Source organism: Ruditapes philippinarum, unplaced genomic scaffold, assembly GCF_026571515.1.
Source record: "Ruditapes philippinarum isolate M1 unplaced genomic scaffold, ASM2657151v2 ctg22_1_1_1_1, whole genome shotgun sequence".
NCBI classification, from domain to species: domain Eukaryota; kingdom Metazoa; phylum Mollusca; class Bivalvia; order Venerida; family Veneridae; genus Ruditapes; species Ruditapes philippinarum.
Genome location: NW_026859666.1, coordinates 647,805 through 661,885, shown reverse-complemented (window position 1 = coordinate 661,885; position 14,081 = coordinate 647,805). Strand labels below are relative to the sequence as shown.

Here is a 14,081-nt window from a genome sequence, read left to right as displayed (position 1 = left end):
ATTTGGTCTGATATTTGCACCACCTGTATGGGATTGGTTCTAGGCATGTTTTCAGAAGGAATACATGTACGTGTGCACGCACGATTTTATAATTAGTATCGATTGTATACCGGGTAACACTCATCTAATTTTCTATTGACATAAAAATAAGGTTTCTTCAGTGTTACCGCTTGTGGCAAATGATTATAGCAAATGCATTTAGCGATACTTGGTCTACAAGGACTTGTTTCAGCAGCTTATAAAAAGCCCTTTTATATACTCACGTGCATCAACTCAATCATGAGAAAAATCATCATCAAAAATGTCGAGATTTACAGAAAAGAATAAAACAAATTCAAACTATGAATCTTTTGACCAGCTGGCGGTGTCCGAACTGATTCTGAAAGTATTGGCCTCATAAAGTACACTCGGACGACGAGGACTGGTACAAGGATAAGTAGCAGGAACGACAATAGGTGCCAGAGCCCCAGCAACAAACAAGACCTTTGGCGCCCATAGCTGACAAAACAGGCTATTGTCTCATAACTTTATACATATCCTATACATAATTTTGATCATGCAAGTCTTTGTGCGTTTGATTTCGATGGTTTATAATCTTTTTTAAATAACAAGACATTTTTTAAAGTTTACATTGCTGGGAATATATCATGCACAAAGCTTTGGTACTTTATTTTGTTTTCCTCCTTTTAACATTAAGTATGGTTAAATAATAAATCAACACTTTTACACTATTTTGATTATTTATTGCTGACATAATATAAATATATTTTATATATAAATCTACAAGCATTTTTTGCCTGGAAACTACACTATCTGTGTGAAACACCAGTTTCTAGACTAATTGGCACAGCAATGGAAAATGCAACTTAAAAATCAGCACTGGTTTTAACATGATCATCTCCGGAGCAAAAGAAAAACAACAAATACACAAAATTTGAACTCAGAACATGCGATTTAATTCACATTTAATTTTGTAATTTTCAAGATTCAACATATGGGTGACATATCTTTAATTACTTAATAAATACAAATATGGCTGAATTTGCAGATGTCAACAACTGTGTTAAGCTTTAGTATCTAAAGAAGTAGAAGCTAGATCTGCCACAGAAGTGATGAATAGGCCTACCCCCATATCTCTATAACACAAATTAATATGAAGGTTCATTCATATGATTTTTGTAGGTGAACATTTGACCTAAATCTGAGGGAGGAAATTTCCTTCAAGGGATATAAAATTTATACTGCATACACAAAATTTCAAATGTGAACATGACCCAAAACAGTAGTGACATTGCTTCTGTATAACAATTAACTGATATCATATGAGCCAGATTTGAAGAAAATCCTTCAAGGTGTAGGCGGACAAGATATTTTATAACATTTGACATTCAAATATGACCTTGTACTACTACAGCATGGGTTTGCATATGACCTTGTTGATGTCAGAATTTAGGGCAATATTGAAGAAAGTTCTATAAGGGGTAAGGTATCTACAGAGTGGACATGAAACTGTCTGATCTCTGACCTTCACATGACCTTCATCTTGAGCAGGCACAGTGGTGACATGGGTTCTACATATTGTTGAGGTCAACAACTGAACCCAGTTTGAACATTTATATTATGAACATTTCTGACCATTAACCTTCAAGTGTGACCTTGACCTGGCACATATGTGGCATGGATCTGTACATTGCCCAATTGAGGTGGACACTCGAGCCAAAGCTGGAAAAAATCCTTCAAAAAGGAATAGGATTTATAGTGGACAAGGTGGCGATTCAGAGACTGACAGACCAACCAACACAACTAAGTGATTCTAGTACAAACCCCATCCATATTTATGTGGTAGGGGCAAATGAATTAGTCACGATTTAGCCTATAATTATATATATGATAAAAACAGGACATCTATGACAGCATAGAGACAACATGTTTGAGCCAGTGCATACATAAACAAAATAAACTGCATTAGATAACATTTCCATACATATATTGCATTTCCTCTTACAAAGTGATATAAGATGAAATAAATTTTAAAAATCTAATTAAATGAAAACTGGTAAATTTTATGAACATATTGTAACTCTATGAGCAAAAATCATGTATGAATATATGAATAAAACAAACACATACTGGTTATAAATTCTGAACATAAATTTTTACTAATGATACCATTCTTTGGTATGGGAACAAAATTTGATAATTTTGTATACCATTCACTCAGTAAAATAACATTTATAACCCATGTAGCATTTTTAACTAAAATCCAAATGACAAATTAAATAAACTTTCATATACACATGTCTGCGTCTTAAAGGGCTTGAACATTTTTGTCTCCTGTTGTAGTGAAACATAAAATCACTGTGTAGAACATATAAGATTCATATGATTTTATATAAAAAACAACACAAATTGACAACATATAACACCATACATACTGTAAATCTTAGCCAAAAAAGTATAACAAAATCAAACTATTTATTTGCCAAGCATATATGACTGGAATAGCTACAGCAGTAGAATTTTTAACTTACAGAAAGCTAAATAATTGATCTCTATTTTATTGATATGATTTTTACTGGTCAGACATCAATTCCAACTAAATTCAATTAAAAACAAGATATTTCAGAGCCTAAAAAATGACATACCTATGCTGAAATGTTCACATGAGCTTACTATACTTATGCAACAAACAAATAAAAAAAGTGACAAAGAATATATTGCATGAAAATGAAACCTTAAAGATGGCTCTAAAATGTTCCATGTTAAAAAGAAGGTAAAATTCAATGTATTCGTAACACAAAACTGACTTCGGTCCCATATCATAATAATAAATGACAATTAAATGACGAAATTTATTTAATTTGAAAATTCCAAGGTCAATGTCATTAGGGGAAAAAAGGTCATGTCTACATGAAGCTCTCATTCAAAGATTATAATGTTGTATTCAAGTATAAATGCTCTTAAATTGTCTGTTCAGATACAAAATGATTGATGGACAGACAGAACAAATGAATAAACCTTAATCTTTTACCTATGTGTGTATGTGGGTATAAGTAAGGGGATGGCAGGGGTTTGTTTGCAGGCATAAAATCATTATGAGCAATACATACCTGAAAATAGTATGCAAAAAATGATAACAGGAATAAAGCTGTTTAAGAATCAAAAACACTTTTTTGTACACGACTAGCAGTGACACAGAACAATAACTTAATATAAGCATTTAAAACTGTATAAAACAACAAAATAAAAATAAACAAACTTAAAATTAACATAAGATAACACGAGTGAATAAAATGTCTTGAGACAATCATATACCCAAAAATACAAATTACTGGATCACATCTTTACCTGAGAAATAACCTCTATATAAACCTCAAGTAAAATCCATACTTCTTTGTGCAATCATATAGATGAGTAAAAAATCTTTCTATGTTCACAAATTGCATATATACAAATCTAAAAACACCCACCATTAAAACATGTTGGCATCATGAATTTGTGTTAGGACTTAATAAATGCGTTGACAAATATTCTAAATCAGAATTCATAAATTTGACAATTATAATAAAATGTTATACTGCAGAAGAAAATATTTTTTAAAAACTTAATTTGCATTTTACTACTTAAACTGTGACTAAAATAGTGTTATTTAATATGAATTCACCAAAGAAAAAGCTAAAGTAGGAAAGTTTGACCCTCAGGTAAATGTATGTAAAGTCAGTGTTTCACTAGAATGTAATACAACAATATTTGCATCAACATTATACATACTCAATTTTTACCCTCCACACTTCTCCCTACAGAATATAGGCTTCTGACTAAAGAATCCATAAAACCATAGACTTCTTTCTGATTAAAAATTCCATAAAACTGACAAAAGAGAAAAAGTCAAAGCACAGACTAGTGAAACAAAAAAGGTTGTCTTTATTGATAATTTTGGTAGTTCTTCTTTAAAAGATTATGTTACACTCTAATATTTGTAAAATGAACCTCAACTTTGGTTTACACACAAACTGTACACAATAATAAATAGATGAAACTTATATCCATGAGCGAGAGATCAGAATCTACTTGTACTAAGTAACCCCTAGCAAGCTTGCAGCAACCAGTATAGAACCAGGCCTGCCTGTATGACCATACAGTCTAACCGTAACCTATTCTGTTGACTATTAACACTTACCAGGCTAAATATCTCAAATGAACTTGTCCATCTTTTAATCTGAACAGAACTGTTCATTAATCTTTAGGGATAATTTCAAAATAGTTACTGAAATACAAACAGTGCAGAATGCAGAGTGCTCAAATGTGCCCACTGATCATGGTCTGCACTGGTTGCATGGGTAAATTTAGTTGCTGCCAGGAGGCTAAAGGTTAAATTCTATCATTTTAATATTGCAATCCTCCAACTAACAACTCAAAGGAGGACCAGTCTATTAAACTAGTGATGAATCATGACCATGATTAAAGCTACTGTATGAAAAATAGATCTACCATATGACACAAGATTATATTAACAGCACCATTGGTTATGGGTAATAATAATACAATCAATACCATAAAATCCTTTTACATAAATGTACAATATGCACAGTTTCTGTTTAAAGCTCTAACGAAAGAAAAAGATTTAGAGTATTAAAACAACAAACAGGCATATTGGCAACATCAGTGCAACACTGTCATTACTTCTTTTCTTTATAAAAAAAGCTAACCTATGAAATCAGTTTTTTATGTATTTAACATTTTATACATTTTTTACAATTGTAACAAAGAGTGCCTTAATTATTTTAAAAACATGCATACCTGTATTCAAAGGGTTTACCAATGTTTTAGTGCATGTTTCATTAATTTTCACCAAACCTCAAATTTTCATATACATGTATGTTTAACTATGTTGCTTTGGTAAGATTTTTAGCCCTATCATACATTTATTATGTTGTTTTCAGACAGCCTATATCTAGTTCAATAATGTTTAACTCTTTCAAATGCTATGCACAATAGTCATATTTGCTTTGAAATGCCACCAATAGAATCAGGTCTGCCTTTGTTTTGTCTGACAGAACTCGATACTGTTGGATTATTTATTTTTTTGATAATGAAACACCTCTAAAATAACAATGTACTGCTCTTAATACAAAGCAGGAACAGTTCATTTTATGTATTTTGTGGAGTTAGGTTGAATAAATGACAGTGTTGCAAAGAATATTTAGTAATTACAAGTGTAACATGTTTAATGACAGTAATGTTACCATGTTATATAACTTTAACCTTTATGACCCTGACCTTCATGTAATCAAATTATCTCCCAGTAACATTAAATTTCACATTTTTTTTAAGTTTATCCCCAAACAGATCCAAAATCAATAACATATGAAAAATTTGAATCCAATATATGAGGCTTATTTTCCAAAAATATAAGTTGTTATATGAGTTTTTTGTGATGTATCAAAAAGTCTTAAGATGGTATATAAAAAGCTGCATAAAACAATCAAAATAAAATTAGGATCATTCATTCCTGTGAACACATGGCTGCCAGAGTCTTGAACATATCTTGTACAATATATATGTACTTTACAAGACATGATAAAGGTATAGTTCCAATATGTCAAACAAGAATGTGTGCAATCCTATACATTTCTATCACAAATACTAAAGTCTGAAAATAATTCCAAGTTTTATGCCCAGCATAAAGTAAAATTTATGACATTTTACTAGCATAAAGTAAATTTTACAATATTTTACTAGCATGAAGTGAACATTACCACATTTTACCAGCATACAGTAAATTTTACAATATTTTACTAGCATGAAGTGAACATTACCACATTTTACCAGCATACAGTAAATTTTACCATATTTTAGCAGTATAAGTAAATTTTACCACATTTTATCAGCCAATTCAGTGTTTATTACTACATAATTCTGATTAAAGTACATGTACATGAATTATTACTTATATTCTCTATTCAATGCAGAAAAATGTCTTGACAAGCAGAAAACAATCCTTGGTATCTTCTTACAAAATCTCAAAACAGGGACATTACCCTGTACACGTTTTTATACTTTTTTATTAAATCCAGAAAAACATGTGAAAAATGTTGGAACTAGGTACTGTATGAACATAATATAAACTTCTCTGAAAATTGAATGTGTGAAAAAAAAAAAAAAAAAAAAAAACACGTATAAGTATGAAAGAAAGACATAACTCACAACTATATCTCGTAAAGGTTAAACTACTCTTTCACATAGTCTCACAACCAAACTGATATATAAATGTCACAATTGTAAAGCATGTATATAAGAAAAAATATTTTTAAAGCTAAGTTCATTAAAAAGAGAAACATGAATGGATAGGCCCGTAGGTAATGTTTTCCCCCATACACGTCAATAAAGCCATTGCAAAAATACATGTAGTTTGGAATATATTTTAGATGACATAATGATTTGAATCCTGTTACAACTCACTGTAAAGTAAATAAAATCTTCATCGAAGATAAAAAATCATTAACCTTTACAAGCCACCAAAAAAAAAAAAAAAAAAAAAGCTTTGATCAACAAATGTTTAACCCAAATATAAAATATACAAAAAAATATTTATCGCAAGAAATAAGTTAATTGTTACAACGAAATAGCACATTTCACATACCAGTATAAAACAGCTACATTTTAAATGTTTGTAGAATCAACAGAGCTTGTACTCTGAGCTGCAGCACTTGCCGAACTTTGTTTACGATCAAACGATTTCAGAGAGCCAAGCCTTTCTTTTGCACTAAATGAAGGTACCGACTGAAATCTGTCACGCCTTAAACTACCATCTCTGCTTATAGCATGTTCTTTTCTTGCCTTCTGAGCTGCCCTTGTAGCAACCATATCAATCATTGAGTATTCAATAGGAACAGGTTCGGGAGTCTTTTTACCTTTTTTTGTCTGCCGTACACTCGCAAATCTTGGACTATCTGATGTAGTAGTCAAGTCCATCTCGGCATAATTTAACTTCCTTAGCTGTGAAGCATTATCATTCTTCCCTGACTCACTCAGATCAATCTCTGCATAGTTTAACGATGATTCCATCTGGTCAAACTGAGAGCCAGAACTTGATGGCAGTAATGGAGATTCTGGAGGAGAGCTTTCTGTAAAATCTATATTCATATATAAAGCCCTTGGTGATTGCAGACATTCACTTCTCAGACTAGCTGTACACAGGCTCACCTGTTCCGAGTGTGATAGTTTAAACACTTTAGGAGATTGAGGATCTCCTTGACCACTGACCCCGCTGCTTAACGATGCAGTCCCAAAATTGTCAAATGTAAACACTGAGCCTGTGGCAGGGGACTGAGGAGTTGTTAGAGGACTTGTACTACTTTCATCAATCGTTCTACGACGCTCAATTTTCTGGTATTCCTTACCAGACCTTGGACGTAGTATGGTGGAGGCAGGACTACTCCGTACAACTTCCTCACAATGGCAATAACTATCCAAAGAGGAGAGAGAAATGCTGTCACCTTCTCCGACATCACTGATATCTACAACCAGAGTGGAACTTTTAGTCTCAGCAGGCTGCTCTACAATCTCTGTAAATACACAACAAAATATCCTAGAACATCTACAAAGAAAAACAAACAGGAACATCTTATAAATTATATCACACAAATCATCTTGACAGTTGGTTCAACAACAAATTGATGCTTCAAAAATAATTTTCAATTTATTTTAAATAGAAACAGATGTACTCCATGCAATTTAGTCTAGAGTAAAGCAATAAATGTTTTATTATGACATAAACTTGCTGCAAACAGGTGCAAAGTTTATGCGAGTGCATCAGATTCTGTAAATTCAGCTATAAACCAGATTTATATCAAACTCACTTATAAACTTAGATAAATTTAATTTCAAATTTAATTCAGAGAAATTTTATTTCAAATTTAATTCAGAGGAGGTCAAACATAGGTTGAAAAATTTTAATTATAAACCTACAGCTCACTACCATAATCTCTTGAAAGGGACTGTCTAAATTTGACAAAAGATTAACTTAGATCTGACTCAGCAATTCTATGATTATGATCACAGACTGATTCTGTAGCTGGCTTTTACAAAGGGCATTGCTTTTATGTTGTTTTTCTTTTTGGTTTTGAGTAACATTGATACTGTTAAGAGAACACAACCGCAATAACATCTTTCCTGATGGAGGTTAACCTCAGGTTCCCCTTCTGGTATTGTTTTAGGTATGAAAGAGTGGGCACCTGGCCAGAACCACCGGCCGTCTATGTGTTAGCTGGATAATTTATGCATATGACAAAATTAAAAGCTCCAGGCAAGATTTGAACCCAAAGAAATGTGGATTTGTTTTTATTATTAGAGACCAAAATTCATATTAAATCCTAATTGTATTCAATTAAGAAATAACATCGGCCTGAGAGGTGTATATCGGCTATTTAACACCGGTTTGGAGTTTTGATGCGTAGGCATTGACCACGAAGGCCGTAGGCCTGAGTGGTTAATTTTGTCGCATCAAAACGACAATACGGATTGGCGCCGTTTTGTCAAAATATTTATTAACTGATATGGATCTAATATGTGGCGTTAGTGTATGTGAGATATTATTTCGGTATTGTATGAAAAGAAAACATTATAGCAGGGCTCACGCTGTCGGTCGCCATAGTCGCCATTTGCGATTATTTTATAAGATTGGCGATTATTTTTGCATTTTGGCTACAAAATCTGGCGATTATTTTTTACTTCCAACAGTGTTTATATAAGGTGTAAAAATCGATAATGAATGCAGTAGACCCAATTAACACCAGCGGGGTGCATTTAATTGAGTGTCAACTTTTTACCGGTCACGTGCTGCTAACTATATTGCCCGAGGTGATAAAATACATGCGAGATGTATAATTGTATAAGTACTTTAAAGATATTGTCCAGCATTTATAATAGCCATCAAATATCCGTCAATTAGCCACAAAAATCGTTTTAAAATTGATAAACTGGATATTGACTTACCCAAAATTTACCGTGAATTCAAGTAATTGCAAATTTTGATTTTTTTTTGTTTTAAGCTACTTGACTAAATCGCCAGTGGAAAACAATGGTAAAATATTTAAAAAGTATTAAATTCCAAACAACTATTTGCACAACAACCAAAATTATGAATATTTCTTCAGAAAACAGGAAAAATCCGATTGTCACATATTTTCGCGACACCGATAATTTTGATATTTATTTAAAGGTGAAATAAGCTATGTTCTGTTTAAAAATCTTTACTACTATGGCAGAAAATTTGTATTACATTGGTGATGATGATATTTTTCAGTAAATTATTCAGAAAAAAGGCTGCATTCTGTGAATGAGTTTGCAAACTTGTGTTATTTCTATAGGCTAATATGACCTAGATCTACTCCAGTTCTGTGTGAAATGTGGAAATTGACAGTGGTTATAGCTGACAAAATTTGATTAGAACAAACAAAAAAAGTTGTCTGATAACAGCATTATGTAAAGTTATAATGAATTTTTAATATTATTGTTATACAGTAATTATACTAATTATAACTTTTTTATTCTGTTCTATAATAACAATTAAAGTTGTGGTTCTATTTAAAAAAAGGTAGTTATCAATATACACAAATGTATTAGTTTATTTGAGAATCCTTATAAAACTGAAAGATATAAATGTAATGTTTATTTAATCAACTGCTTATGTTGTTAATCGCTAATTCGTGAATAGTCCGCTGAACTTTTGGCTATTATTTTTTTAAGTTGAAATTATTGGCTATTATTTTATTTGAGCCAGTGTGAGCCCTGATTATAGGAACTGAAAATATCAATAAAAATGTTTTTTATTGTTGCTTTAAAATGCTTTGTAAACTATACAATCGAGGGTGAAAACATAACAGCGCATATACAAGTAGTCCCTAACCGGTGTTTATTGGCAGTTTAACACCAGTTTTTTTCCTTCTTTGTCTATAGTGACAAAATCACGTGAGTGTTAGAATATAGGTTTGACAGTTGTGTACTCAGCCTATAGAATTCAGTTTTGTACTCAACAATGTTTAACAACCTCAAACTATCTTATCATACTTAGTATATTATATTAATTAATGTTATTAATAACATATTCTTATATCTCTGTTAGAAGCCAGCAATTTTTTAAAAATACCAACACTTAAAATTTACCTTCAACATCTTGTGCAGTTCTTGGAATCCAGATTTTCCCGTTCTCATCTTCTGAAGGCGGGGTTATTCGTAATGTTGCCTTAGCCTGCTGCTTCATCAGACTTGGACTCAATACCGGAGATTCTACATTACCAGAACTGTATAAATCCAATGGCTCTGGTCTTTCCTTCTTTGGCGTTGTTCTTTCTAGCACCGGAGATAACTTTGTTGGGTAGGTTTTCATTTTTGGAGGAACGAAGGGTGGCAGTGAAGAAATATGGCGGGCAATTGCATTTGCTTTCTCATCTGGGGAAAGTTCCTCTAATGGAAGAGTTAATTTTGACTTCAGATCTGAGATTTTGTCGCTCTTCTCAGGACTTAAAGAATGAGTTGAATGCCACAAGTCAATGAGTTTTTCATCATCTGTTTTACATGCATTATTATCAAAATTACCACCTTGTACATTAAGCACTGTAAACACTTTACCAACAGCTTGGTCATCAGAACATTTCTCAACACTTGTTTCACTTGTCTCTTTATCATCACTGTCATTTACATCACAACATTCACTGTTCCCCATTTTCTCCTTATCTGTTTCTGCACCATTTGTTTTATTTTGTAGTGGACCCATATAGAAGTATGAATGCTCATCATAATTCCCTTTAGCTACCTCCTTTTCAGAATCACTTAATACATTTTCACTAGTGTTCATACTTTCGTTAAGTTGTCCCTCATTGCTACTTGCTCTTGTAGACACTGTGCCACAGCTATTTAGTGAAGAATTTGTCGCCCCAAGATCTGACTGCTGAGATAGTATTGATATCCCAGTAGAAGAGCTTGAGTTACTTTCATTCATTGCGATATAGCTGGAGCGATTTGGAAAGCTAGATGACCGATTCCTGTCTGTGGGTCCAAACACAAGATCTTGCTGGCTCTGGGCTCGACTGCTTTCTTCCGAGCTCGAAGAATCGGTCAACGCTACCATCACTGCATCCTCCTTAATTGTTGGTTCACTAGAGACTGTTGACAATAGATTTTCATGACTCTGAGAAACACATTTCCTATCTTTGGAATTACGTCTCATTAATCTAGAGAAGAACCCTGGAGTTTTTGTGCTTGAATTGTCATTTTTCTCTGTTGTTACATTCAACTGCACAGTTTTTAAATCTTTAACATTTTCTGGAGGTAGCGTGAATTCTATCAAGTTGTCAAAAGGCATTTCTATACCTACAGGTTTATCATTACTCACATTTTCTAGATTACCTGTATCACCTTGTCTAACACTATCATTAAAATCATCAGCACCAAATGAGATATTTCTTTGAACACTTGCACAATCAATTACAGAATTCTCTGACAAACTAGAGTTTATTTTAGAACTATTCACATATTCTGATAATGATCTAAGATTATCTATTACTGGCCTTTTAGGACTCACAGTGGTCATAAGCATGTAATTCTCCTCTCTTATAGGAATCTCTCGTCGAGGTTCTTTAGGAGAGTTTCCAGCACTTATTGTCTCTGGTCTTGGCAAGGCCTTTTGAGAATCAACTGAAGGGCCTACCACTCCTGAAGCACTATATGACCTCACATACTTTGGTCTTGGTGAAAGGTCACAATCCACTGACCTTGACCTTTCAAGGTCATTTAACCCTGTCATATCCATGTAACACATATTTGGGTCCATTTTTGTAGAGTTTTGGTCCCTTGGTGGCAAATTCACTACAGAGCGGCCACTTAAAGATTCATTTAACCTTTGAGATTCTGAATAGTCAATTCTACAGTGTGTGGGCTCTCTCTCAAAATTTCCCATCAGGAAATAATCCTCTTGTTGACTAGAATTCAATGAGACAGATGTTGGTTTGGGACTCTGATACTGAGATTTTTGTTTGTTTTGACGCTGATGCCATGATGGTTGCCTGTCTGGTGGTCTGGGTGGTGCAGGTGGGCGTGAAGCTGCACTCAATCTCTGCTTACTCTTCAACATTGGTCCCTTTGGAGGCAGTTCTGGAGGAGGAGTTTCACATCGCTCATTTGCATAAATCGGTTCATTTGAAAAGCTATGATTACGGACTCTTCTGTTTACTTGTAAATCTGATCCACACATCCCTCGTAGATTTTCACTACTTCCTGGCAGTGATACTGATATTCTGTTATTCTCCTTATTCGAGTCCCTTTCACATCTTACATTATCATAACCTTTTGACCTTGCCTTCTGAATGTCACTCCAAGAGTTACCCCCATCTGGTGCAGAGGTTGAGCCAGCTCGTATATGAACATGATTTGTATCATAATCAGCACCATCGTACTTTGATAAATTAACATAAGGAAGTGGTGCGCTCATTTTTGACTTTCTTGGGATCTTCTTAAGTTTATTAACAAGATTGGGACTAAGCAGAATGCTCTGTGAGTAACCTGAATGTGGTGATGGTCGGCAGTGGGTGTTATCAGATGAGATACTTAGGTTGTCCAAGGATCCTCGAGCATTCTGTCCCTCTATGAAGCTACGTAGCTGTGACAACTTAACCGGAAGTGGTGGTGGTTTCTGGTTCCCTTTACCATCCTCACAATCAACTTCAGATCTTTGGCATATCTGAAAAACAACAAAACAGGAATGGAAAGTAGAAAAGAGCTTTTTGTCTTTGCAACAGATGTGAACACATAACTTCCCAGTGAAAACCTTGCTTTGAATGTCTTGCACCTGACATACTATTATACAATGATGATCCTTAACCTGCTGGAACTGAAAATAACTAGAGGATGCTTTTGTAAAAAAGCGCATGTCTCCCCCACTGCACTGTGACCTTGACCTTTGACCTACTGACCCCAAAAACAATAGGGATCATCTGCTCTATAAGACCAATCATCCTATGAAGTTTGAGGGCTGTAGGTCAAAAGGAACTCTAGTTATCATCCGGAAACGAGAAATTGACCAACGGTCACTGTGACCTTGACCTTTGACCTACTGACCCCAAAAACAATAGGGATCATCTGCTCTATAAGACCAATCATTCTATGAAGTTTGAGGGCTGTAGGTCAAAAGGAACTCTAGTTATCATCCGGAAACGAGAAATTGACCAACGGTCACTGTGACCTTGACCTTTGAACTACTGACCCCAAAAACAATAGGGATCATCTGCTCAATAAGACCAATCATCCTATGAATTTTGAGGTCTGTAGGTCTAAAGGAACTCTAGTTATCATCCGGAAACGAGAAATTGACCAACGGTCAGTGTGACCTTGACCTTTGACCTACTGACCCCAAAAACAATAGGGATCATCAGCTCTATAAGACCAATCATCCTATGAAGTTTGAGGGCTGTAGGTCAAAAGGAACTCTAGTTATCATCCGGAAACGAGAAATTGACCAACGGTCACTGTGACCTTGACCTTTGACCTACTGACCCCAAAAACAATAGGGATCATCTGCTCTATAAGACCAATCATTCTATGAAGTTTGAGGGCTGTAGGTCAAAAGGAACTCTAGTTATCATCCGGAAACGAGAAATTGACCAACGGTCACTGTGACCTTGACCTTTGAACTACTGACCCCAAAAACAATAGGGATCATCTGCTCAATAAGACCAATCATCCTATGAAGTTTGAGGTCTGTAGGTCTAAAGGAACTCTAGTTATCATCCGGAAACGAGAAATTGACCAACGGTCAGTGTGACCTTGACCTTTGACCTACTGACCCCAAAAACAATAGGGATCATCAGCTCTATAAGACCAATCATCCTATGAAGTTTGAGGGCTGTAGGTCAAAAGGAACTCTAGTTATCGTCCGGAAACGAAGAATGGACGGACGGACTGACGGACGGACGGACTGACGGACGGACGGACTGACGGACGGACTGACGGACGGACAGGGCAAAAACAATATGTCTCCCCCCGAGGTGGGGGAGACATAATTAGCTTTACCACCAGAATAAGAG

General features: G+C 34.4%; 1 protein-coding gene across 1 annotated transcript in view; it reads right to left on the bottom strand.

Annotated features, from left to right (window-relative positions):
• Positions 1–728: 728 nt before the first annotated feature.
• LOC132757434 (uncharacterized) overlaps positions 729–14,081 on the bottom strand; it is a 40,225-nt gene continuing 26,872 nt past the window's right edge. The window contains exons 7-8 of the mRNA XM_060748716.1: positions 10,168–12,739; positions 729–7,568 (exon numbers count right to left, since the gene is read on the bottom strand). Of these exons, the coding sequence (XP_060604699.1) occupies positions 6,664–7,568; positions 10,168–12,739 (3,477 nt within the window). The 3' untranslated portion in view covers positions 729–6,663. The remainder of the gene's footprint in view (positions 7,569–10,167; positions 12,740–14,081) is intronic.